General features: G+C 44.4%; 1 protein-coding gene across 2 annotated transcripts; it reads left to right on the top strand.

Annotated features, from left to right (window-relative positions):
• On the top strand, positions 1–25,561 carry LOC147640883 (vacuolar cation/proton exchanger 3-like). Of its 2 annotated transcripts, XM_086816253.1 has the most exons (12): positions 1–141; positions 251–621; positions 1,253–1,320; positions 1,423–1,451; positions 16,161–16,357; positions 16,434–16,646; positions 18,378–18,503; positions 18,623–18,739; positions 18,835–18,888; positions 19,245–19,361; positions 19,551–19,647; positions 25,275–25,561. In XM_086816253.1, the coding sequence occupies exons 2-12, from the start codon at positions 268–270 to the stop codon at positions 25,304–25,306; spliced, it is 1,404 nt and encodes a 467-aa protein (XP_086672379.1). In that variant the 5' UTR covers positions 1–141; positions 251–267; the 3' UTR covers positions 25,307–25,561. The 2 variants fall into 2 exon arrangements, with proteins under 2 accessions (XP_086672379.1, XP_086672388.1); XM_086816262.1 differs by lacking the exon at positions 1–141 and having other exon boundaries at positions 151–621.
• The last annotated feature ends 345 nt before the right edge of the window (positions 25,562–25,906 follow it).

The raw sequence follows: 25,906 nt of genomic DNA, 5'->3' as shown, positions 1-25,906 counted from the left end.
TTACTCCGTCTAATATTAACATAAATAGTAACTTGTAATAATTTGAGAGAGAGAGAGAGAGAGAGAGAGATGGCAGGAGCTGCTACTTCTGTCTGTGTCAACTCTCCATTTCATCCTTCGCACAGCCACGCGGCGGAAATGGTACGACGGGATATATTTGGAGTTTCGAGTGTGCAGTATATTTGGCAACGCTTGTGAAGAAGCGAATAATTATTATTATAATTGGCTTTTTCTGTTTGTGATTAAGCAGCTGCAGAGACGAACAAGATGGCGGCCAAGCCCTGTACTGCAAGGCATGTCGCTGCTGATGATGATCATGATCACGATCACGATATCGATCACGCTATGGATTTGCACCTCAAGCTGCCGGCCGGATCAACTACACATAAAGCAGTGGCCGACGGCGCTCATCATGCAGATAATGGGGAACTGCAGGCGGCGCCCTCTTCTTCTTCTAAGATCAGTTACTTGCTGCCTGCTCGCTCTCAGTCGCACTTGCTCGTAAGCATGAGGAGGAGATCATCCACGAGCTTTTGCCTGGTCTTGTTCCGTAGCAAGCTTTGGTGGATGCTCCCAACCGTCCTCGCCTCGCTCGTCATCAAGGCCCTCGGTTGGCACCAGGTATTATTATTTATATCGATGAGATGGATACAGCTAAAGCACACAATGCTGTTTTTCTTCTTAAAACATAGCCATCTGTGCCCTGCTTAGAAAATGTGAGAATATTACCCTGTTGTAAATTACCATTGCATGGTCTTGTAAACATTATCCTGATGAACCTACACCCTAATGGCACCTTTGTCTTCAGATCATCCTTATCCTGACTATATGTTCTGGCAAATTATCAATATGGGCTCCTTGCTATCGTTCTTGAAACCCTATTTACCCTGATCATAGATAGTCTATAACCAAAAGAGCAGGTGCTCTTGTGCATACCTTAACCCACCATCTCCTCAATTTTTCTTGAGCTTCATTAGCTCAGGTCACATCATCATTTCAGGCACCTCAAAAAAGATTGCTGTTTATGAGTGTAGCAGGCACTGCCATGTGTGATTTCACATGATCAAGTCATGGCTATGATTTCTTAAAAAGATAAGGGATCTTGTACTGTTATGGAAATCTTGAAATGACAATAATCTCCTTACTGCATAGACTTTTGGAGGGCTATTGCCTGTTGACAATTATGATTGACATTCATTCCTTGTTATGGCTTCCTTGGGATGAGTTAAAAATAACTTTATGTGCTTTACAGGCCTTTCTTTTCGCATTCAGTCTTCTTGGTATTGCTCCTCTTGCAGAAAGACTTGGTTTTGTCACAGAGTAAGTTTTTAATAGGAGGACAGTTTATGTGTGCATTCTTGATCAGGCTTGTTTTAGTTTTATGGTTCCTAGACTAAAAAGTTTTTTTTTTTTGTTGTGCAGACAGCTGGCATTTTACACAGGATCCACAGGTTTGTACAAGATAATTTATCAAATGTTATCCATTGATGCTTGTATTCTACAAACCTGTTTAGATCTTCATTGAGGGTAGAAATTTTGGATTGCTTATCCCCAATATTGATCCTCTGGATGCAACCACATGTTGTTTTATGACTTCTTGATTCATCCTCATTCAACACATTTCACTTGATTTGCAAAGCTTTTCCTTTTGAACTCATTTATAATGATCTTGGAGAGCTATTCTAACAAGCTGAAAAAGAGCAGATAATGGAGTCTGAAGGCCTCTACCTCTTTCTTGGCCGCTGCCTTCTTATCTTTTCTCCCCGTGTTCCTAGACTTATCACGTTTGTCTGTCCCTTTTGGCAGCAGGTAGTTCCCTTTGGCATTCCCCCTTTCGGAGAACTCCATGGCAGCCGCTCCACCTTCCCCATCTGATGCTGCCATCAGCTGTCAGTTATCAAATGCTGACCTGCTACTTTCTTGGAGGCGACCGCTTTGATATGTAAATTTGTCGGTAGCAGGCCGGCCCATGGGCACCCGTGGGCAGATTTGTGACCTCTTGTTGCAAGAAGCCACCCTAGTCGGTGATCAAGGGAGTAGTGTCACCAATCCCTAATTTTGTGGGCTTCCGCTCTTAATCCTGTGCATGTGTATAGATCTTGTGAGGAGGAACTCACTTCGAGGCCATGACATGGTAGGTGTTTCGTAGATATGAATGGACGAATCCCTAGGAAGAACTCTTGAGCCCAAGGGCATGGCAAAACGTACTTTTGGCATGTATGCAGGGACTAGTTATCCCTGGTGCCCGAATCTATTTTTGTACATGACGTGCCCAGAAGGAACTCTGGCGTTCGTATAGAATTTTTGAGATACAGATATAGCATGTGGATAATTCTTCTAGAAATTTGATGCATTCATGTGCATATTTGAACTTCAATTTTTATTTGTTTGACTTGTACTACTGCCTCTACAATGCTTGGGTTTACTACCTCTATTCTGTTCATAGGCTCGAGGACACCCGGGCACCTCTGTGGATAGGTAGAAGTTGGGTTTTGTAGGTGGTAAGTACATTTTAAATCATTTTATTGCTTAATGTACATGTTACTAAGGTTTATAAATGCAAGTGAACACACTCACTTAAAGAAGGCTGGATACTTTAGAACGCTTTCACATGGGCCAGGCAATATTTTAAGACCGTGGTTAGTTATTATACGGGCATCGGAGACCTGAAGGGCATGCATCAAAGAGGCGCCGTTTAAAAGCACACTCACTGCTGCCGTCATAAATATGCATGTGGACCAGCTTTTGGAGGTAGAACAAGCTAGCAGTTGCTTCAAGAGAGGGCTGAGAAGGGATTTTCAGGCTGGATATTCTCTTGGGTGTGTTCTAGGCATGGAAACGTGAAGATATGAGGCTGTGTAGGGTTGATTTAGGATGTGCAGGGCTGTAAATAGCGTACAGCAAGCTGGTTGGTCATATTGGAGAGCTCTACAAGGCTGGTCGAACGTCTTTGAGGATGTCTACATACAACTAGGCACTTGGCAGAGCTGTATTTGAAGGATACATGCTATTTCAGGTGAATCTGTTGTGAAAAGCTGTTTTTGGAAGTCTTTTCAAGCTTGGACTTGTTCACAGGGTCTTGGGTTTATACGATCTTGTGGTGATAGGTGAATCGTGAGGTGCACAAGGTATTGCTTAGCTTGTATTCATCTTTGTATCTTGAAGAATCAGGTGCAAATGGTGGTGAACCCCGGCACCGGGCAAGTTTGTATCTGTAGTAGCAAACTTTTTTTTTTTTCAGTTCAGGGTGTGGAATTTTTCTTACTTGTGGCAGCATCATAATGACAGAGAGTATGGAAGACACTATTGAGAGAAACCGTTGGGAATCTGAGCTTACAGGGGCACCAGCTGAGATGCATGTGAGGGCAAAAGGATGGAAGGACCAGAAATACGAGAGATCAGAGTAAAACCACACAGCATGATATATGTGAGTGAATATATATAAAAAGGTGACTGCAAATATGTACAAGACCCCTCATATGAGAGGTGACTCTGAGCAAAAAGAAGACCAGTGCTGAAGCAGAGAAGGACGTTGGAGCTGAAGCATGGTCGATGACGAAGGCTCGCGTCGATGTGTGGCAAAGCACTCCGAGGTGATAGTGGCAGCGGAAAAAGGTAATGTCAATGACGATGATGGTGGTGCAATCTCTGATGACATGGGTGTTGCGTACTTGAAGCAGAGAGGGCTGCCGTCCTGAGTGCTGCAAGCTCTGGTGACACGGGTAATGCATACTTGAAGCAGAGAGGGCTGCTGTCCCAAGGGCTGTGCCAAAACGCACAAGATATGTTGGATGTGAGCCCTGATGTATGCGCTGAAGAAGGCTAAGATAAACGCTGATATAAACCCTGACGTAAGCCTAATGTAAGGGCAGAGGTGGGCTGATGTATAGCGCTGATGTATGCTGCAGCAAAACGCAGATATCTGCTGAAGCAAAAACGCTGATGCAAGCTGATGTATGCTCTGATGTAGGCTTTGACAAGTGCTGAAGTAAAACGCAGATGTGAGCAGAAGAAGGCCTGATGTAAGCGCCAGAAAACAGCCTGATGGTGGCTGATGTGAGCCCTGCAGTAGGCGGCCTGGACCAGCAGAAGAAAACGCAGATGAGAGCCTCTGCTTGTAGGTGGCCAGGTGGTACCTGATATGGCGTTGAAGTGGTACACTGATGATGAGGTATGGGCAATGTTGTATATAGTAAAGGGGGGTGCTGGTCGGTCACCATAAAGGTGTAGGCCAGTAGCCAAGACAAAAACCCCAAAAAATAAAAAATAAAATAACTAGAAACTCCCTTTTTAGGGCTAGACAAGTGCTGTTTCTTCACAATGCAGGCTGACAGAGATGCCATGATGGGGGAGCTTATACAGCTCCGTGCTCTCAAGATGATCTAGATGTACAGAAAGAGATCGCTGCAAAATCCCATAGCACTGCTGCTGGGCCTATGCTTGAGACTATTGCTAAAGAGATGGGAATAGACAAGCCCCATGAGCTGTCTGTTGGATACTTCAAGAGTAACGGTGATGTGGCTTCTGATGAGGAAGGTAAATAAGTATTCACGAGACAACCCCATAGGCATGCTCATGCAGGTGTCTTAAGTGATGCGGAGGATGCGAGAGACAGAGTCAGTGAGTCTTCCACCCATTCCCATTATGTTACCTGATTATCCTCATGGATTGAGCGTAGCGGTCGTTTTGGAAGTGTAAGATCCGAGCATGAGGAAAGGGCTCATGATTTTTCTTCGCACCATCATGGAAATGCAAGAAGATGATGAACGGAGGGACACTCAAAGGTTACATAAAACTTCTTTCAGAACTTCTCTTGGATTATATGAGTATTTGGGAGTTCCTTTTGGTCTTACTGATGCTCTAGCTACTTTTAACCGAATAATGGAGAGGATATTCAGGCCTCATCGTCGAAAGATCATTGGCACTTTTTTGATGGTATTATTATGTTTTCGAGGATTGAGGCTAAGCATCTTACCATTGTTTTTGAAGAGGTTTGGAGACGTAAGCTCTACATCATAGTTGTTAGGTATACGAAACGAAGGTATGGAAAAACTGTCAGAATGCACAGTGGAAATGAAAGACAATTGATGTAGAGAGCAAAACACAGAGTAGAGAGAGAACCAGTAGAAACTCTGCTCTATACACAAGATCCGATACACAATATACAAAGTGTGGGGGGCAGGGCCACATATATATATGGCCCTAGGCTACTAGTCGGCCAGCCCAAAACAGGCTGAGAGCAGCCCTGAAATGCTCACGACCAGAAAAAAGGCAGTCGGCCAAGAAAATCACAGTCAGTCAGCACCGACAAAGGTCGGGTAGCAACACATCCAATCGGCTAGGTCTGAAATCAGCCAGCCGGCACACTACAGCCCCATGTCCACTGAAAACAGGGAAAAATACAAGGAAAAATGGAGAACTACCTACACGGGCGGGCACACCCACAACAGAGGCCCTAGTGTGTAATGTACAGACAGGAGATGACTGCTAACACCCCCTCTTAGCTCCTGGATGTGGAACCAACCCCAGAGAGCTGGAGTGCTGCTGGAGCAAAGCCTGAGGTAAAGACTTCGTGAAGAGGTCCTCCACATTGTCCTCCATCGAACAATAAACAAGCAAGATGTCACCAGCCAAAATCTTCTCACGAACAAAGTGATATTGTATCTCTATGTGCTTGGTCCGGGCATGGAAGACCGGGTTCCGAGCAATAGTGATACAGCTCTGGTTATCGCATTGGATAACCGTGGGCTCCTTCTGTGGAAACCCAGTCTCGCCAAGCAACCTCCGTAGCCACACAACCTCACACGCAGTACCACAAGCAGCCCAATACTTTGCCTCTCTAGACGATAAGGCAATAATTCGGTGCCTCTTGCTACTCCATGAAATAGCTCCTAAGCCGAGGATAAAACCATAGCCTGATGTAGATCTCCTCGTGTTTGGACCTCCTCCCCAATCTGAATCACTCCAGCCTTGGAGTCGGACTCCATCCGTCGTTCCCTCTCTAGTATCATAGAAGAGTCCAAGATCATTCGTACCCTGCAGATACCGCAAGATCCGCAATCCTGCATCCCAATGAGTCTTCAAGGGCGTTTGCATGAATGAGCTCAATAGCCCCATAGGAAAGCTCAAGTCCAATTTGGTGTTAAGTAACCAAATCAATGAACCATCAAGCTTCCGATACAGAGAGGCATCAACCTGCTCACAAGGATCATTCACTGTAAGCTTTGTGTTCGGGTCCATCGAAGAAAGTAATAGGCTTGCAGTGCTCTATCCCAAAGGCCTCAAGCAACTCATGAACATATTGCAGTGCTCTATCCCAAAGGCCTCAAGAAAGTAATAGGCTTGCAGTGCTCTATCCCAAAGGCCTCAAGTAATAGGCTTGCGTTTGCATGAATGAGCTCAATAGCCCCACAGGAAAGCTCAAGTCCAATTTGTTTAGTAACCAAATCAATGAACTATCAAGCTTTCGATACAGAGAGGCATCAACTTGCTCACAAGGATCATTCACTGTAAGCTTTGTGTTAGGGTCCATCGAAGAAAGTAATAGGCTTGCAGTGCTCTATCCCAAAGGCCTCAAGCAACTCATGAACATACCGTTGCTCTGAGAGACAAAGAACCCCTCTAGGTCTGCCAAATCTCCAATCCCAAGAAGTAGTGGAGTAAGCCTAAGTCGGTCATCTCAAACTCTTTTGACAAGGAAGCCTTCGTTACTGCTATGTGCTCCACATGACCGCCAGTGAGAATGAGATCATCCACATAAAAGATAATCAACGTGAGCAAACCGCGTTCCCAAAAGAGATACAAGTTAGGATCTGCAACTGATCTCTAAAATCCAGTCCGTAGAAAGAAGGAATCAATCTTCTGATTCCAAGCCCTAGGAGCCTGCTTAAGACCATACAAGACCTTCCGCAACCTGTAAACCATCCCCTTTGATCCTGGAACCTCAAAGCCTAGAGGCTGCTCAACATACACCTCCTCCTGCAAGTCACCATTAAGGAACGTGGATTTTACATCCATATGATATACGGGCCATCGCTGAGAAAAGGCAAGAGCAAGAACGGTCCGAATCGTGGTCATCCTCGCTGTCGGTGCAAAGGTATCCTCATAGTTAATGCCAGGCCGCTGAGCATAACCCTTAGCCACAAGTCTGGCTTTGTGCTTGTCCACCGATCCATCAAGCGTATACTTGGTCTTAAAGACCCACTTGACACCAATGACTGACCGTTTTGACGGCCTCGGAACCAACTCCCAAGTTTTATTCTTCTTTATGGCATCCAGTTCCACTTGCATGGCTTTCCTCCAAGTATCCTAAGAGAAAGAGCTTCCTTTATGGAGTTGGGCTCTTTGTCCCGCATGATACGAGACATCAAAGCATAGTTTACTTGTAAGAGCTCCGCTGAATGGCTTTTGTCACAAACTCTGTGCGATCTTCGAGGTCCGTCCTCTGTGGTCCACTCGGAGGGAAGCTCCATAACACCCGACTCTCGAAGGGTGTATAACAACCACCTTGGTACTCGAACAGAACGCGGAGCCTCCTGCTGCTTGTGGGGCTCATCTCTAGCCTCGGGCTCAATCTCTACAACTGACGCTCAACCTCTACAACTGATTGAGGCTGTCTAGCTGGAACAATAGACTGGGAATCATCCTCAGACTCATCTGGGTTTCCAAGAAGTGGCGTCTAATCCACAGTGGAAGCTGGAACATGCTCATCAAAGACGACATCTTTGCTGACAACAACCTCTTTCCGCTCCGGGTCATACAATCTGTATCCTTTGGAAAGAGAGTTATATCCCACAAATATAAGCTTCTGGGACTTCGAGTCAAGCTTCCCCCTCTGCTTCTTTAGAATGTGAACATAGGCATCAATCCCAAACACACGGAAATGGGAGACATCTGGTTTCCTACCAAAATAAGCCTCAAATGGAGTCATCTTTGGTACTGAAGTCGTCGGAGATCGGTTGAGGATATGGGCAGTTGTAGCCATAGCCTCTCCCCAAAGTGGATGAGGAAGATCACGATGCTCCAACATCGTCCTCGCTATCTCCACCACAATCCCGTTCTTTTGCTCAACCTTTCATTCTCTGAAGGCGGATCTGTATTGGCCTGCTCCCGCTTGATGCCATGTTCTGCACAAAACCGCACAAACGCATTAGAAGAGAACTCTCCTGTCAACCCGAAGAGTCTTTATCTGCAATTCAGACCCTTTCTTCACCATAACATGCCACTCCTTGAACTGAGCAAAGACTTGGTGGTCATGGGAAAGGAAATAAACCCATGTGAATCTGCTATAACCATGCATAAAGTACAAATAACCTCCCAAGGATGGGGCTTGCATAGGTCCACACAAGTCGGTGTGTACCAACGCCAAAGGTTTCGAAGCCCGCCTAGAGGTCGGCTTACAAATAACCTCCCAAGGATGGGGCTTGCATAGGTCCACACAAGTCGGTGTGTACCAATGCCAAAGGTTTCGAAGCCCGCCTAGAGGCTGGCTTCGGAAAAGATTCCTTGTGCTGCTTACCACAAATGCAAGAACTACAACGTCCCTTCCTGCTGCCAACATCTGGCAAGCAATCCACCATCTGGTCCCGGAAAAGTGGTTCTTCCAGGCCACGTGACTCCTCCTCGAGAGTTTTTACAGGATCTTAAATGGCAGTCAGGTCGCATTTTCATTGGCGACAATTCCACTCTACCAATTCACACTGAGGGCATGATGGAGATCATTCCCGATGACAGAGGGGGAAAGAATTCCTCTCGTGTTCTTTACGTCCCTGCACTTGGTTTTCATCTATTGTCAGTGCATGAGGTTTGCAAGACTGACTTCCGGGTGGAGTTTGAGGAGCATTATGTTGCTCTACGGGACAAAGAAACAGGCCAGGTTGTATAGGAAGGCGGAGTGGAGAACGGTATCTACAAACTCTCAGCACACTCCTCTCTGACAGGCACTCAGATCGGTGACTTGTGGCACTTCCCTTTGGGCCACTTGAACGTAGATGCGTTGGTCTAGGCGCTCGAGATGGTTTCTTGGATGTAGAAATGGAAATTGGAGCTGAAGTGTCAACTGGAAACCATGTATGGTGTAAAGACTGATTATCAAAGTTTGAGACACTTTTTGACTCAAACCAAATTGTCTAAGAAGCATTTTAGATGGGAAAATTTCTTATCAATGTTTCATTTTCAGACTCTACACACCCCAAGAAAGAAGAATGTAGTAAAGTATGCTTTATCTTGTACCACAAGTGCATGCTTTACTATTGCCTATCACTAGGACTTGTCTGGAATGCGGGATGTATATTCTTTGGATGCAGATTTCAAAGATATATGGGCTGAATTACAGGAGGGTATTACTGTCCCGTCTTATTCCATAAGAGATGGGTACTTGATGATGCAAAATCGTATTTGTGTGGTGAAGGATCTTTGCCGTAAGGTTATGGGAGAGTGTCTATGCTCCTCCTTATGTAGGTCATAGAGAGATACTAGCCTACTATGGTATTTCTTTTGGCCGGATATGCGCAAGTATATTGAGGCATAAGTCAGGGAATGTCTAGTATGCCAGAAGGTTTCAAGGAGGGTGATTGGGTTTTAGTGAAGTTTGAAAAATCTCATCTCAGGAAGAGGCCAAGTAAGGAAGGACGGTATCCAAAACTTTCCAACAGGTTTTATGGACCCTTTCAGATCTGGCAAAAGATCAGTGATGTGGTTTTGACTTTTTTTCTCGATCACTAGAAGATACGTAATGCTTTTCATGCCAGGTTGTTGAGGGCTCATGTAGGACCACCTCCTATGGAGCCAGTTTTGGAGGATCTTCAAGAGGTGGATGAATTGGAGGAGGTACTACAGCCAGAGCAGATAGTTTTTCATAAATAACGGAAAGTTGCTGGAGGCAAGCTGCTCCATCAGTATCTTTTGAATTCAAAAACTATTCGGCTATGGATGCTAAGTAGATGGATGAGGCGTATTTTCAGGATTATCCAGATCTTTTGAACGCCTATCTTGAAGCTTTTTAGCTACGGACTACTACTTAGAAGCCACAAACCTATCCATAGGGGCATCCCCAACCCTATGAACAAACACAAGCAGTAAACCCAAGCAGCGTCCAAGCACTAATACAAGTCAAACAAATAAAAATTGAAGTTCAAACATGCACATGAATGCATCAAAGTACTGGAAGAATCACCCATCTGCTATATTAGTATCTAAAAAATTATATACCGATGCGAGAGTTCCTTCTGAGCACGTCATGTACAAATATCCATTCACGTGTGCAAAACACTTGGCATGTCATGCCTCCAAGTGAGAGTTCCTCCTCACAAGATCCAAACACTTGCATAGGATTAAGAGTAGAAGCCCACAAAATTAGGGATTGGTGACATTCCCCCCACACACTTGTTTGGGACTAACAGGTGGTGGCAAGGGTTATGCAGGTGGTAAGTATGTTTTAATTCATTTAATTGCTTTATGTACATGTTACTAAGGTTTATGAGTGCAGGTGAACACACTCACTTAAAGAAGGCCCGATACTTTATAAAGCTTTCACATGGGCCGAGCAATATTTTTTAACTGTGGCTAGTTATTATATGGGCATCGGTCTGGAGGCCACCTGGAGGCCATCCAGAGGGCATGCATCAAATAGGCGCCCCTTTTTGCATAAAGCACACTTACTGCTATTTGTGATGGGCACTGATAAATATGCATGTGGACCAGATTTTGAAGGAAAAAAAAGGTAGCGCTTGGTTCAGGAGAGGGGTGAGAGCTGGTCGACTGCTTGTGTGCATGCCACATAGGGCTGGCCGACTTCAAGTGTGCATGCCAGAGGACAGGTTGACTGCATCTGGGAGTGTCAACAGGCTGAGAGCTGAAAAGGGGCTAACAAGGGCTTTTCAAGCTGGATATTCTCTTTGGTGTGTTCTGGGCATGGAGGTGTGAAGATACATGGCTGTGTAGGGCTGATTTGGGACTGTGCAGGGCTGTAAACAGCATACAGCAGGCTGCTTGGTCATCTTTGAGAGCTCTACAAGGCTGGTCAAACCTCTTTGAGGGTGTCTACATACAGCTAGGCACTTGGCAGAGCTGTATCTGAAGGATATAGGCTATTTCGGGTTCCCATATCATCATTATTAAAACCACCACAGTTTTTTTTGACATAAAATTTAAAAGCTTTGAGGTGGGGGATGGGTGAAGAACGATAGTCTTCTTCATGTGTGTGAAATGTTGGGCTTGGCAGAAGTAATTGGGTTGACAGTGGCAAGGGGGTGGGCAGAGCTATAGGAAGGAGAGGCAGGTGAGGGGCAAGGTCGATGCAGTAAGAGAACAAGCAAAAAAGGCTGTCGTAGCAGCTGCCAGGGAGAATGCAGGCAGGGGGGAACCTGTGAGCTTTACTGGCAGACTCAACCATCACCCGAGGTGGAGGCTGTCGTAGCAGCTGCCAGGGAGAATGCAGGGAGGGGGGAACCTGTGAGCTTTACTGGCAGACTCAACCGTCACCCGAGGTGGAGGCATGCGCGCCTCCATGGGCGTGGCTCCATTAGCAAAGCCTAAGACACCAGTCCCTACACAACCGTACTGATCATTTATCATAGAATCCACCTTCTGAGAACCCACAGGATTTGCCAACTGCCCCTTTAGTTCCAGAGGGGGATTACACAGATGACTTCAATCATCCAGCCCACACCCCTTGAGGAGGCCTCCCGTAGGAGGGTACTTCTGACGAGGGAGGGACGAGGGAGGGGGTGGGCAAGGCTGGGACCCCCACGATGGGAGGGTGTCTCTTGTGCAAGGAAGTCTAGCTCTCTGTTGAGTCACCTGCCGCTAGAGGCAGGGCTGTCCCCAATGTGCCTCATCTAACAAAAAATGAAGCATTTGCCAGGGAGCCCAGAGAACTCTATCCTCTAAATAAACAATTGGGGGATCTAGAGAAGCTGAGGTAGGTTCTCTAGTGAGGGGATGATCTCTAAAGAAGGGATGCACAGTGAGATGGACGGGAGGCTTTCAACCCAAGCCATGGGAGCTGTTGTTGACTTAGGGTGTCTCAATCACTTGTCCAAGGTGTGTCCTATAACCAGGGCTTTGTACTCCTATGGAAGGCCTGGGAAGAAGACGGTTGGGAAGCCAACCACGCAGGCCAGAGTCGGCATGTACATTGCATACTGCAATGGGGCTCAGCCATAAAACTGTCCACGAGGGCAGCGAAGTCAAATGCAACCGAATGTAGCCATTGCCGAGGAGTTAGTCATAGTCAGTGTGAAGCCATGGTACGTATGTAAAGTATGCAGGTACATTGTATACTATGATGGGGCTCAGCTACAAAACTCTCGGTGAGGGCAGAAGAGTCAAACTCAACCGAATGCAGCCATTGCCGAGGACGTTGATGTTGGAGCTCCTGCCTTGCTCGTTGATGTTGGAGTCTTAATGTCTAAAATTCAGATTCATGCTTGAGCAACTAACACCATTAAACCTTCAATACAATTACAATTGCATGTGATAGAGAGGTTGATGCATGTACCTCTTCATGGCTGAAAGTTAATAAATGAATTCACACCTAATAAATGTCCTAAAGTCACTTATAATAATTTCCAAGCTTGGAATGAAATAGTAATAAATGAAAATGTTCTATGCATCCTATATATATCATCTCAAAGCTCTTGATGAGTGTCACACAATTGTTCATAATTCTTTATAGGTGATCTACAAATTTGTGAATATGTGATCATTGTATCCATCAAATATCCCTCCTTAATGATCAGCTTATTCTCTTTTGACACCCATCAAATCTTTGAAGTACTCAAAACTTCACTTTTTCACTTGATCATCTGTAGAACAATATTACAGCTCCACTTCCTTTTCTTGCACTTTCTCACGAACAAAATGATAATGAATTTCAATATGTTTTGTTCGAGAATGAGCATGAAACAATGGAATTCTTTGCAATTTGGATACAACTTTGATTGTCACAATATATGGAATGAGCTCATTTTGAATCAACATGAATTCTCCAAGTAATCTTCTCATCCATACACATTCACAAACCGCATTCTTTGCTGAATTATACTCGGCCTCTGTGATAATGATGCCATGGTCGATTACTTCTTACTTTTCCATGAAATGGCTCCTGAACCGAAAAGATATAGGTTGAAATAGACTTTCTATCAGCCACATCTACTGCCCAATCGGCATCACAATATCTTGATAAAACAAGATTAGATGTAGAGACATATTCAATGCCAAAATTATATGTTCCTTTCAAATACCTCAACACACATTTGGTTGCTCTCCAATGAGAATCTTTTAGACTAGCCATGTGTTGAGTAAGCTTTCTCATTGCATAATTATGTTCCATCCACATCTAATTCATGATTGAATGTTGAAATTTTTTGACATTGGTGTTGCAATTGGCTTGCAATTAACTATATTTTTTGGCATTGGCTTGAAATTTATTGACATTGCCTTGCAATGATCTATATTAAACCTTTCCAACAACAGCTCCTTGATATACTTGATTTGAGTAAGAAATAAACTGCTTTGATGACTCTATACCTCAATACCAAGAAAGTGATGAAGACATCCCAAATCTTTCATATCAAACTCATAGAAAGCTTCATTTTCACTTGACTTATGAGTATTAAAAAAACTCTACACCACTTACAAATATTCACGCCCCTGTCTTGCTTTTTCATAAGCACCCATTTGTTGGCTTCCCTGAACCAAACTGTTCCCATTGTTCGTGTGCCGCCCAGTTGGCACACAAGCTTCTGTCCTGTTTAGCGCTAGTGCTAGGCCTTGACACTTTTGCACATGTTTGAGATCACTATGGCTCTGTTGTGTACATGCTTGTGAGCAAAAAGCAATCCCTTGGTCTGGTTGCCTTGTATAAACAAGGGTGCCACCCACCGTGATGCATTTCCCAAAGCACAGCCCACCGTGGCTGGCTTGGGTGCCCTACTCAGCCCCTCTGATCTCAAGCAGACTGGGCACTGGCAAACATAGTGCTCCTCCGATTCAACCTTGGTCTGACAGAGTCTACATGTTTTGTTCTCTCTGGGTATTCGCTTAGCTCTGCCAGTCTCTATCCTCAGTCTATGGGATGATACCCTAAGTTGGCCAATGGCTATCCTCACGGCATGGGACTTGAAGGCATTGAGATAACTTGGTCTCTTTATGAAACCATCTGCTATTAATCTCGATAAATGATCTCTGTAGTACTGCATCTTGGTAGGTAATGGGACTACCGGTGTGATTCATGTGCTACGTGTGTATAGCCCTGGTAGATCGTATTGGATCACTTAATTCCTGTCCTCATGTGTAAGTGTAATATATGGGGAATGTGGATCATACTGAAATGGAGGGAGCCGGTCCATATTTGTAATCCGTGTGCCCAAAACCAGGTGAATACTGTGCCATACCAAGATGAATGCTCTCCTCTGGCCGCTATCTCCTATGATGACTATAGTGCAAGTCGGGGGAGTCGAAGTGGATTCATCTCCCTCACTCTTTGTATATAAGTGACTGTCTGGAACAGGGTCTCCACCATCAACATAGGAGCCACAAAAAACTCTGCCTAGATAATTTGGCAAGGAACAGATGCACTGCATCTCCAATAAGGCTAGAGCTGCATATCCTATAGTGAGTTTATCCTCTGCCGCTTGTCTCATAGAGAAGTGTGGACTAGTGAAGGTAGCTCTGAGATAGACATATGAGTGCACCACCTCAACCCTACTACTCATGTAAGTGATCTTTGTATGGCCTGCAAGTGGGTAGGAGGTGTGGAATACCATAACCTTGGTTTTCCCAAGGTTGTTTGAGAGCCCCTTTGTGTGCAAAAATCCTGTAAAGTATCCATGTGCTTCTGTAATGAGTACAATATCATCAGCATATAAAAGGATGGAAACAAGAATACCTCCTAGAAAAGCTCCTCCGCCTCTGGTTCTCTCAATGAAGTTTGAGATCTCATCTATGTAAAGTCCAAAGAGGGTCGGAGGTAGTGGGCATCCGGAAGTGGTCTCTTGTTCCACTTCCGGTCTTCGAAGCTCTCGGGCATCCATGGAAACTCCCTTTTACCAAGCTTTAACCTCTCCACTTTCTTGCCTTTGTCTACGAGCCTTGCGGTTATTACTGTTGCACCTTGTATTTAGATTCTGGGCTGAACGTGAGGTTCATGTCCTTGATAGTTTTTTCCTTGGTTTGAGTCATCTTTCAGATGGTGCCGCTCTCGAAACTCTTCGAGCTCACGCCGGTATGTCTTATCAACGCTCTCCATCAGTCTACATCTTATGTTAAGAAAGGGAAACTTGTCTACCTGAGACCTAAACTACATGCACATTGTGCTACATGCAAACCCTAACGCTAGACCTATGTGACCTAATGCTATGCTTGTGCTGCTTATGTTAAGAAAGGGAATCTTGCCTACCCAAGACCTAAACTACATGCACATTGTGTTACATGCAAACCCTAATGCTAGACCTATGTGACCTAATGCTGTACTTGTGCAGCTGTGCTATCTTGGCGAACTATGTAAGAGTTGATGATGAAACCCTAACGCACATGCAAAAACTGGCTGCAGATGCAAAAACGCAAACCCTGATTTGGTTGCAATGCAAAAACACAAACCTTGATTTGGCTACAAATGCAAATACGCAAACCCTAATTTGGTTGCAAATGCAAAAATGTAAACCTTGATTCTCTACCAAGAAAACACAACCTGATGTTACACAAACTTTGGTAGTGCCTTAGACCCACTTCCATGGAAATTTAGCTGGTCTTAAAAGAAACCTTACTGAATCACAAGAAGGTTGGCAAGTAAGCCTTCACAGCCTCAACAAGAGCTCACTCCACTTGTAGAACTTGCCACTCCTTTATTGATGAAAATGGTTATAGCCTTTATGTGCACTATATTCATGGATTTTTGTAACATTGCTAAATGTACAACTTTTTATATAATGAAATTTTTTGATAGCGTTCATTGTTTGAACCCGAATTTGGTAGCTTGTTAGTTAAGATGCTTGATTATAATTTGGATCCTTTTTTGTATTAAACATTCTGTATTGACCAGCTGCCATTATCTGAATTGTATCTTGTGTAACATGTTACAAAAATGTTTTAGAAAAGATGGTACATCCCACATAAATAGATGTTCTTGCCTCCTATCTTACCAATGTGGTTTGTGGCAGTTGGTGGGCTTCTCAATGCTACGTTTGGAAACGCAACTGAGATAATCATAAGCATGTTTGCCCTCAATAATGGATTGATCCGAGTAGTGCAACTCTCTCTCTTGGGGTCCATTTTATCCAATATGCTGCTGGTGCTAGGTTCTGCCTTCTTTTCAGGTGGTATTGTACACCTGAATCAAGATCAAAATTTCAGTCAGGTAAAAGTTGCTTTAGTTTTGGTTTACATGGCTTTTCCAATGTTAAAAAATCTAGTTCTGACCATGTCTATTGCAGGGAGCGGCTGTTGTGAATTCTGGTTTACTGTTAATGGCAGTCATGGGACTCCTTTTTCCTGCAGTCTTGCATTCAACACACACAGAAGTTTATGATGGCATATCAGAACTGAATTTGTCGAGATTCAGCAGTTGTGTCATGTTACTAGCATATGCCTTTTACCTGTACTTCCAATTGAAAAGCCACAAACAGCTGTATGATACTCGAAATGAGGTTAGCATATTTTTCCTCTATTAATTGTTTTGTGAAAAGCACTTGCATAGTAGTTAGATTATTTTTCTGAAGTGTATAATACATGCAAGATTTATAAACATATTTGTTGCAGAGGTGTGTTAGCACTGATCATTACAAACATAGAACCTACTTCCTTCCATTTGAGGAAGTTTATTAGCTGAAGCAAAGTACGCCACTGCCTGGAAAGGGGCCCAGGGAGCAGACATTGCTGACCACCACCTATGCAACAAATGATCCACGGATGATCCACATGCCTAGGGGATAAGATTGCAGGCTGGTTTGGATGGGGAGTAGTGACAATCCATCTAGAAGCAGACGTGCTCTAGGTGGGAGCGATGCATGTCTACAAGGAAGACCATTCACCACTGGCCAGTGACTCCGTGCAATAAAGTTATCTGCTATAAAACTGATATGGAAGAAGATGAAGAGGTGGGCAACCTGTGCCTCCACATCACATATGCCATTTGGCTCCCTGTAGCTGTGGAGCAATCAAGCTGTATCCTCACCGCTGGCCAGGATTGGTTGATGGTGTCCTTTTAGAATTTTAGGTTGCCAACAAAGTGGGAGAATCCGATGACCTGGTCCCAGACAGTGGCAGCCACTAATGCACTACACTTGGAGAGCTTGCTGTAGAGCAAGGCCCATGTTGAGGGCACCCTCACCCCGCTAGCGGAATCCATCTGGAGCATCTGACTCGATATCATTCATACCCTCCATGGACATTGGGGGAAGCTTCAAGGTGGCTTCGATCGCATGTGAAAGTGCTGTGAGGCATTCCTGTAGATTTGGTGTCATGGTCCTTTTCTCACTGACAATGGTGGCAGGCCCACTTGGCATTATAGACCACCTATGTGGTCCCCTCCCCTCCGCCCCCCCCAAAATAAAAATAAAAATGAAAATAAAAAAATGTATGAGGTAGCCTTCTCCTTCCAGAGTGGCCAGCTGGGGGAGAAGAGCACCCTTCCCCTTTTTCCTCGGTTTTCTTGATTATTGCTCCCCTCTATGGAGCTGAGTTTGTACTTAGCCAGCATGCTTGTTTTATTTGGTAACTAGTAGAAGGATCTCTTTCCAGGGTGGGTGGGTGCGGGGGGGGGGGGGGGGGGGGGTGGGGGGTGGGGGGCGGTGGAGGTCCGAGGAACTCATGGTGGGTTGCCTTCAGACCACTATTGGTGAAGGCCCTAGTTGTCCCACATCCACACAATAATGTGCTTGTATTTGTGTGTATGATGACTTTGGGCGCAAGAGTCCTTATTTTTTGGGATGATGCTTATACTCTTGTATCTTCTATCTATTACATATTAACCATGGACAACCAAGGCACAAGGAGAGGAGAGAAAAAAAAGAAATCCTGGATTTCTAAAAAAAAAGAAGAAAAAATCCCTTTGATTGACCCTTTGTATTCCATTCCTGCGTTTCGTTTTTCTTAATGTCTTTTACATACCGCAGCAACACACGGGTTGAGTATAGTGTAAATTAATAGAGAGAAAAGTTTAAACAATGATCTCAAACAAAAATCTAATTTGTGGGTTTCCATTTCCTTCTATTTGTTTATCATCAAGTTAGTTTTTCTTTTTTTAATGTAGACTCAGAACATTGGTTCAGATAAACAAATGTCGTTCTTTGCACGCCCCATCTCCCATCTCAAAGAAAGCATTTTGAATTGTTTTATCTTGCTTGTATTTGAGCACTAAACCATTTTTCTCTCAACAGAATGATGAGTTTGATGAAGATGACTCTGAGGAAGTAAAGTTGAGTTTATGGGGAGCATTTTTTTGGTTGGCTGTTGTCACCGTTCTCATATCCTTGCTTTCAAACAATCTGGTTGGTGCTATTGAGGTATGTACACTAGTATGTATGCATTGCCTTGGTTGATCCTAGCTTTATGGTCACTATTGTTTTATTGAATTTTGCAAGTTTCTTATTCCAAGTGTAAAGGGAATTTGTTCCTCTTACAGGATGCATCAAGAACCTTAGGTATCCCTTTAGCTTTTATCAGTGTTATCATACTACCGATTGTTGGGAATGCAGCAGAACACGCGGGTGCAGTCATGTTTGCCATAAAGGATAAGCTTGTAAGTCTAGAAATCATTTGAATCTTTGAATTTCTTTTTGTTAAATAAATAAACATTGCTAGTCATAAGCTTTATGTATCATCACTATTTTGCAGGACCTTTCTTTGGCTGTTGCCATTGGATCATCAACACAAATCTCCATGTTTGTGGTAAGCACAACCATGTAAATGTCATTTTTGTAATGGGTTAGAGTTAACTAAAAAGCCTCTGGTAAAAAGGTCAAGACTTGAAAAGTCCTAAAAAAAAAAAAAGAGGAATTTTACTCATGCACCTCAAGACTTCAGAGGTTCATTCTATAAATCTTAAAGATTCCAGTTCCCAATTGAGATGTTTTCATAATTGTTATCAGCTTGAATATTAATGGAACTTTCCTTTCTAAAGTCTCTCTTTAACACCATTGCAAAAGCACTGCAATATTTGAAATCATTTAGCACACAACATACAAAGGCACTAAATTCATAGATGTTTGAAGCTCCTTCTGATCAAAACTTAATTCATTTTTTAGATTCCTTTTTGTGTGGTGGTCGGGTGGATTATGGGAAAACGGATGGACTTGGATTTCCAACTCTTTGAAACAGCCACCCTTTTTATCACAGTTATTGTTGTGGCTTTCATGCTTCAGGTAAGGACAACGATATAAAATTTGTCAAAAATTTTCAAGTAGATGCTCCTAGCTTTTGAGAGGTTTACACATTTTTTTTTGAGACACACACGCACACGCACGCGCGCGCGCACACACACACACACACACATATATTAGTGCCAGACCCCAGCTACAACAGTATGAGAGGTTTACATTTACTATTTGCAGGAGGGAAAAGCAAATTATTTCAAAGGGCTTATGCTTGTTTTATGCTACTTAATAGTAGGAGCAAGCTTTTTTGTTCATCATGACCTTAATGGACATGGTAAGTAAACAAGCATTTTTCTGTTATGAATACTTAGACTACAACCGTTTTCTTTGTTTGATAAGCCAATGTACTCAGGGAAAGAATTATACTCAGTTATAGTTGTAACCATGTACTACTTCCATGGTCTTGCATTGCTTCTGCGACTGTACAAGATGAGGTAAGCACAAACACATGATGCTGGAGACGAATTGCCAAGCAACCTTATGATCTCCTATCCTTTGTTCAAGAAATGGACCGTAAGGCCCATGCGATATCATCAAACATTTCTAAGAATATTCTGCGGCCATCATAAAGCACATCCTTGATGGTCAGGGGTTATGATGCACTGATTTTTTTTTATAAATATTTTCCTATCAGTTATTAAAATGTACTCAGAAACCTACAAATATAGGTGGACGCCTCCAGAGGAGATTCTGCGCCCACACTGATAGCACAAAACTTGTAAAGACTTAGTGGCACTTTGAGAGTGATGTTCTTTTACGGAGACCTGCATGCACCTTTGAGGGATTTAAAATGCAGCCATTCCCTCCATCCACTCTCCGAGCATCACCTTCTTAGCCCTTTATTCTCCTTCTTTGCCATCCTACATGTTGTTGCCCTCAAGGTGGTTTCCAGTGGAGTACATAATGGGCACCACTGGAGGAAGGCTTCCTGGAGGCCAAAAAATGCGGGGCTAGCATCCAAGCTCTGTGAGTAATAAAGGGCTGCATCTCCAGCTGCTGACCACCAGAGGGCAGACACAACAAATTGTTCCAGATAAAAAGCTGATGTAGTGGCTCTTCCTACATGCTGGGTGGCATCTTGAAGAGAGCTGATCTGAGCTTGAAAAAGATTGTCTAATGAATCTGGAGGAGCATGTATCTGGCTGATCCCTTGCTAAGGAATGCTACATGCAGTATGGGTGCTGAGGAAATCTAGCTCAGGTGGCCTCCTGAACAAAGAGGCTAATCTCATGCAAGAAAGTCCAATCCCTGTGCAGCATATCGGGGACTTGGAGAAGACAATCTGGGATCCTGCACGTCTGGATAAAGTCAATTGATGAGTGTTTGGAGAATGTGGTGTGCACTACTAGAATGCTCACTCTGACTAAAAATTGCATGTATCTACACTCCCTTTGCTTTCCATGTTCAAACCATCAACCTCTACCAACTCCATGTTAGGCTCAGAAGGGTGGTCCTCCCTATTTGGACGTGGAACATGAGTGTATTCCCATGCCATATACATAGGGAAATATTGCGGCTATCGCCTCAGAAGCTTGTGCAACCAAATTTTCTCCAGATTGTGGTGAAGACACATCAGCTGTAGAAACAATCTTGAGCGCAAGATTCATCTGACCAGCACAAGCTGAAGCTCCCACAGCCTGGACCAGCACGACCCCCCCTCCCCTGTGCCTGTGCATGCTTTTGCTCTAGCCCCCGCTTCACTATTGTGCGCGCGCCCCGCCCCACCCCCCCCCCCCCCCCCCCCCCCCCCCCCCCCCCCCCTTGGGCCTCCCATGCAGCCCCAGCGCCCCGTTTAGCCTTTGCCTACTTCTCCAGCCTGCCCACATTTCCATCTTGCTTCGCCCTTGTGTCTTCATGCTTGGATGGAGTAGCCCTCTCCATCCCCCACCCGCTCGCGCCTGGTCTTTGGAGCTGCCCTCGTCTATCCCCTTAGAGGATCCTCTGGAAGCACCTCCCTCATCCCTGACTGAGGCCGTCCCCACCTGTGTATTCTCAAATGCGGACCTCCAGCTCTTAGCTTCATCTGTTTAGCCATTGGAAAAAGCCACCAAGTTGATCTGCAAGCTGGTTGGCACCACGGCAGCCATCCAGCGTGCGTCATTGGAGGTTGCCTCATTGGAGACCAAAGATGGATCACTGACATCTAGTTCTTGGGCAACGGCTACATCAGGATCGAGTTTGACTTGGCAGCCCTGGCAGAAAGTACCCTGTCTCAGAGCCCGATCATGATTTGGGAGACACGGGATTTCTTCGCCAGATGGCTTCACACATTTTTTTTTCTTTCCAAGAAAAGATCCTTCCATTAGTTTTACCAAATGCAGCCGAAAACGGCTATGTACGTGACCCAGTCTCAATTATGGGAGACAAGAAAAAAATAGCTGGGGACAGAGAGGGGTTCTTCCTCGCTAGCTCACTGCCCTTGGAGGAAGGCTATCTCATACAATTGGGGGAGGTGGGGGGTAACAGCCAAACAAGTGCCCTGTAATGCCAAGTAACCTCGCTGTCTCTAACCCCAAGGAAAGGACAGCTGCTCCAGATCCGCAGAAAAGCCTCTCGGTGTTTTTGCCATGGTTGTCACGGTAGGAAAATACGATACCGTACGATACGATACCGTATGGGAATTTTTGGTACGATATGAAATTTTCGGGCACCATACGATAAAATACGGTTTTTATTTTTTACACTTACAACCTATGGAGCTTCAAGCTTGAATGTGAGGGAAGGTTGGGAGGGGAGGAGTCTACAGTGCTTGAGGAACCAGAACATGGATATGTGTCTCTCCCGGTTGGATCTCCCGATTGCATCCAAAAAAGAACCAGAACAACCTATGGAGCTTTAAGCTTGAATGTGAGGGAAGGTTGGGAGGGGAGGAGTCTACAGTGCTTGAGGAACCAGAACATGGATATGTGTCTCTCCCGGTTGGATCTCCCGATTGTCTCCAAAAAAGAACCTGGATGGGTAATGCAATACCAAAGGTCTCCTAGTGTAGCGTTTATGATTAAGGGACCGTCCTTGCACAAATACGAGGAGTGCATCTAGGGTGATAAGTTTAGGGACTCCTCTCTAGATCAAAATGGCCATGTCCAAATCTTCTCCCTTGTACATAACTTGAGAATCTAATTGTCTACCCTACCTATACCAGGGATCCCCAAGTGATGTAGCAAGATTCTCTCATCCTACCAATCAAGTGTACACTACCAGTCTACCTCGCCAGTTTTTTTAGGTCTCTCAACAACCCCATATGGAATACTGAGTGGACACGAAAGTTGCGAAGTATTGTGAGCATTTGGGATCTTCGTAAAGCAGGGTTTCTATATTTTTTTAAAGCATTTGGAATTTTTTTTTTCAAGGAAATAAAATTTTGGGGAAAAAAAATAAAAAATAAAAATTCGTACCGTATGGTACCGTACTGTACGAACTGTACGGCACGAACCCATTCGTACCGGTACGAGAAACAACTATGGTTTCTGGAGACGCCTCGAAAGTTCTCCCACTGGCCTCTAAGGGTGTGTATATGGTGTCCATCCATATGCTATGGATGGAGTTGGCGGGTGGCGTGGTAGTGCCCTCTTTGTCCTCGCCTGCAGTGAGCACACCAAATGTGCGATGCTCAATGCTACTAATGATCTCCCACCTTTCACAAGTGCCTGTGGTACTGCTGCCCTCTGGGGCTGCTGAAAACGGGGTTGTCATGATCCTGCAGTAAGAGAGGAGAAGGGTGAGGCCATGTCCCATCTCCTCATATGCTAGGGCCAGTGCTGGCCCAGGCAACCATCCCCCAGGTAATGGTGCGGGCAGATGCCTGGTGCATGGTGAAGATATGGAGGATCCTCTGCCAGACCTACTGCGCCTTGGGACAATCCCAAAGGCAATGGCATTGAGACTCCTGAGGGTGTCCTCACCTAGAACAATGTCGGCCGACCACCAGCAGGTGCACACTGCCAAGCTCGTGTGAGCTATCTGCCGCGAAGGAAAAGAGTAATCTTCCCATCACCAGAAGCTGTCCTATAGCCGTTTCCAAAAATCCTAGAGGAAATACGTGGGAATGTCTTGCATCTGCCAAACAAATCATGATGAAAAACACATCAGTCTTTCAACCTAGTATCTATTTTCCAAAATAGGCAGCTTTTACTTGGTATGGAAGCTCTTTGCCCATTCTTTACACAATTCATGTTGTAACACAAGTTGGCATCCATTTTCCAAAACAGGGCACTTTTACTTGTTTTACAAGCTCTTTGTTTGTTTTAGAAAATGGATATAAGGTATCTAAATTTGAGTATTTTAGACATAATTTAGAAACCTGGTATCCAAATTGTGTGTTTTAACACAATGTAGATCTTCTCTGTAATATAGCGGCTTGCCGAGCTAAGTGCTGCTCTGAACTTATTTTCTATTACATACTCCACAACTGTTTAGCTTGACACCTCAGTCAATAAAATTCGCAATGCTCTGCATAGCCTTATTATAGGACATCTTCATTCTCTGAACACTCCACACCTCTTCAAGCAGCTCTCTAAAGAGGTGAGCAGCGGCACTATAGAGTTGGCCCCTCCCCACCGCTTTGTCCCAAAGCTCCAGCACCATTCCTTTGATTACTTCATATACGTGACTATTCATGGAGTTCTGCGCTGCACGAGCCGATTTCCAAATCTGCTCACATATTGGTCAATAGACCAAGTTCCCAAATGTTGTCTTTGCCAATTGGAAACTGTCTACACAAGAGCGACACTTCACGCAGCCCCTTCCAAGTTTTGCATTGGATGTGAGACACTCGGTGCAAGCTCACTAAGATGAGCTCAGCCCAAGCTTCCTCATGGTTGCAGATGACCTGGGTGAGCCACTTTGCTGCTAATTTGTCTGCCATTGCCCAAATATCAACTATCCCCAAACTGCCTGCCTATTTTGAGAAGCAACGAATTTTCAAGCTGATTTTTTCTCTACCATTGTTCCAAAGAGCCACCCTAGGCATCTTTTCCAGTGTCCCAACTGCCTGTTAGAAGGCCACAAGTAACTCAGAAAATAAACCACATGTGCCTATAGCAGTATGACCTTCCCAGCTAAACTTGGGAAGGAAGTATTCGATTTGTTGACTTTTCACTCCACCTTTTCCATTACCCAATTCCATCTTTGGTTCAGGGTTTCATTTGTGCCCAACAGTATAGCAAGGACTCTTTAAATATGGTGCCCTCCTCCTAGAGGGTTTTGAAGCCGAGACCTGTGCTCAAGGCTGAGACCTGCAATAATTGTCTTGTCGTTCTTGATCAGCAACTCCAAGGCTTCACAAAAATCCGTGATGAAGTCCCATGTTTTTGGAGGTCCCCGCTGAGCGTGAGGGTCGTATCATCTGCAATTTTTCCAGAGGGGAGCTGTGTCCCATGGTTTAGACCATCCTCTTGTTTCCTCTGCTAATCCCAAGCCAATGCATTCATCATGATATAAAACAGTAGTGGAGATAAGGGGCAACCTTGACGCATGGTCGGACTCAGAGGAATCGCCTCCCTCCATTGTTCGGTGACATCCACTATGGAGTGTGCTCCCAAAAGAAGCCATCTTAACCAGCTTAATGAATTGCTCGCCAAAGCCAGAGACCTGAAGCATGAACAAGATGAAATCCCAGTTCATTTTTTCATAGGCTTTATCCAAGGCCACCTTTAGGGAGATGCCAGCCTGACCCTATGAAGACATCCAATTTTGGATCAGAGAAGCAAGGGATCAAGTGATGTTTTAAAACAATCAAAAAGTGTCACCTGAGAATGGAGGCATGCCAAATCTTAAGAAAGGTACCTTATAATGCAAAAAGAAAAATCCAGAACATGCAGTAAAATAGTGGTATGAAAGACCAATCAACATGCTTTGAGATACATGTACTTGTCCTAATGGATTTATTGTTCTATTTTGCAGAAAAGGGCATCAATGTGATTGGGGATGTCTAAGAGTAGAGGATAAGTCATTTGTGATTCTGGGTCTTGAGAGGTTTTTAATTTCAGATTGAGCTGGCTGTATTATTTCATTGAGGCTCACCAAAGAGTTGTTATTTCGTGAGGGATGGCTTTGATTAGCATCCCCTTCTAAAATGATAATTTCATTCGATTAAATTTGTTCAATGATGCTTTATTTGTGCCTGAATGAGTGTAGTACTTGGAATACCAATGAATGTGGTGGCACTGGGTTTGAAGCACAAGTTATAGTCAAATTTTGGCTCTCTTTTATATCCAAAGATAGTCAATGCTGACTAAGGTGTACCCTTAGAAATTACTGAGGTTGTAAGTAGGGAAGTGTGACTAAGGTGTACCCTTAGAAATTACTCGCCTTGCCACACTAATTAATTGGTTGAATAGGAGAGAGAGAGAGAGAGAGAGAGAGAGAGAGAGAGAGAGAGAGAAGTCATATTAACGTCCACGGAATGCCTTGAAGGCATATGGGACCAAAAACTGGTACCTCACAGTCATTACAATGCACTTCGGGGTGCACTTAGGCACAAGCAAAAGATTAATGAAAACCCTAGGAGAGAGGGAGAGAGGGAGAGAGAGAGG

The sequence above is a fragment of the Cibotium barometz genome, chromosome 2 (assembly GCF_041138505.1).
Source record: "Cibotium barometz isolate CiBa-2024 chromosome 2, ASM4113850v1, whole genome shotgun sequence".
NCBI lineage: Eukaryota > Viridiplantae > Streptophyta > Polypodiopsida > Cyatheales > Cibotiaceae > Cibotium > Cibotium barometz.
The sequence above is the reverse complement of the archived record's forward strand: the minus strand, read 5'-3'. Positions and strand labels throughout refer to the sequence as shown.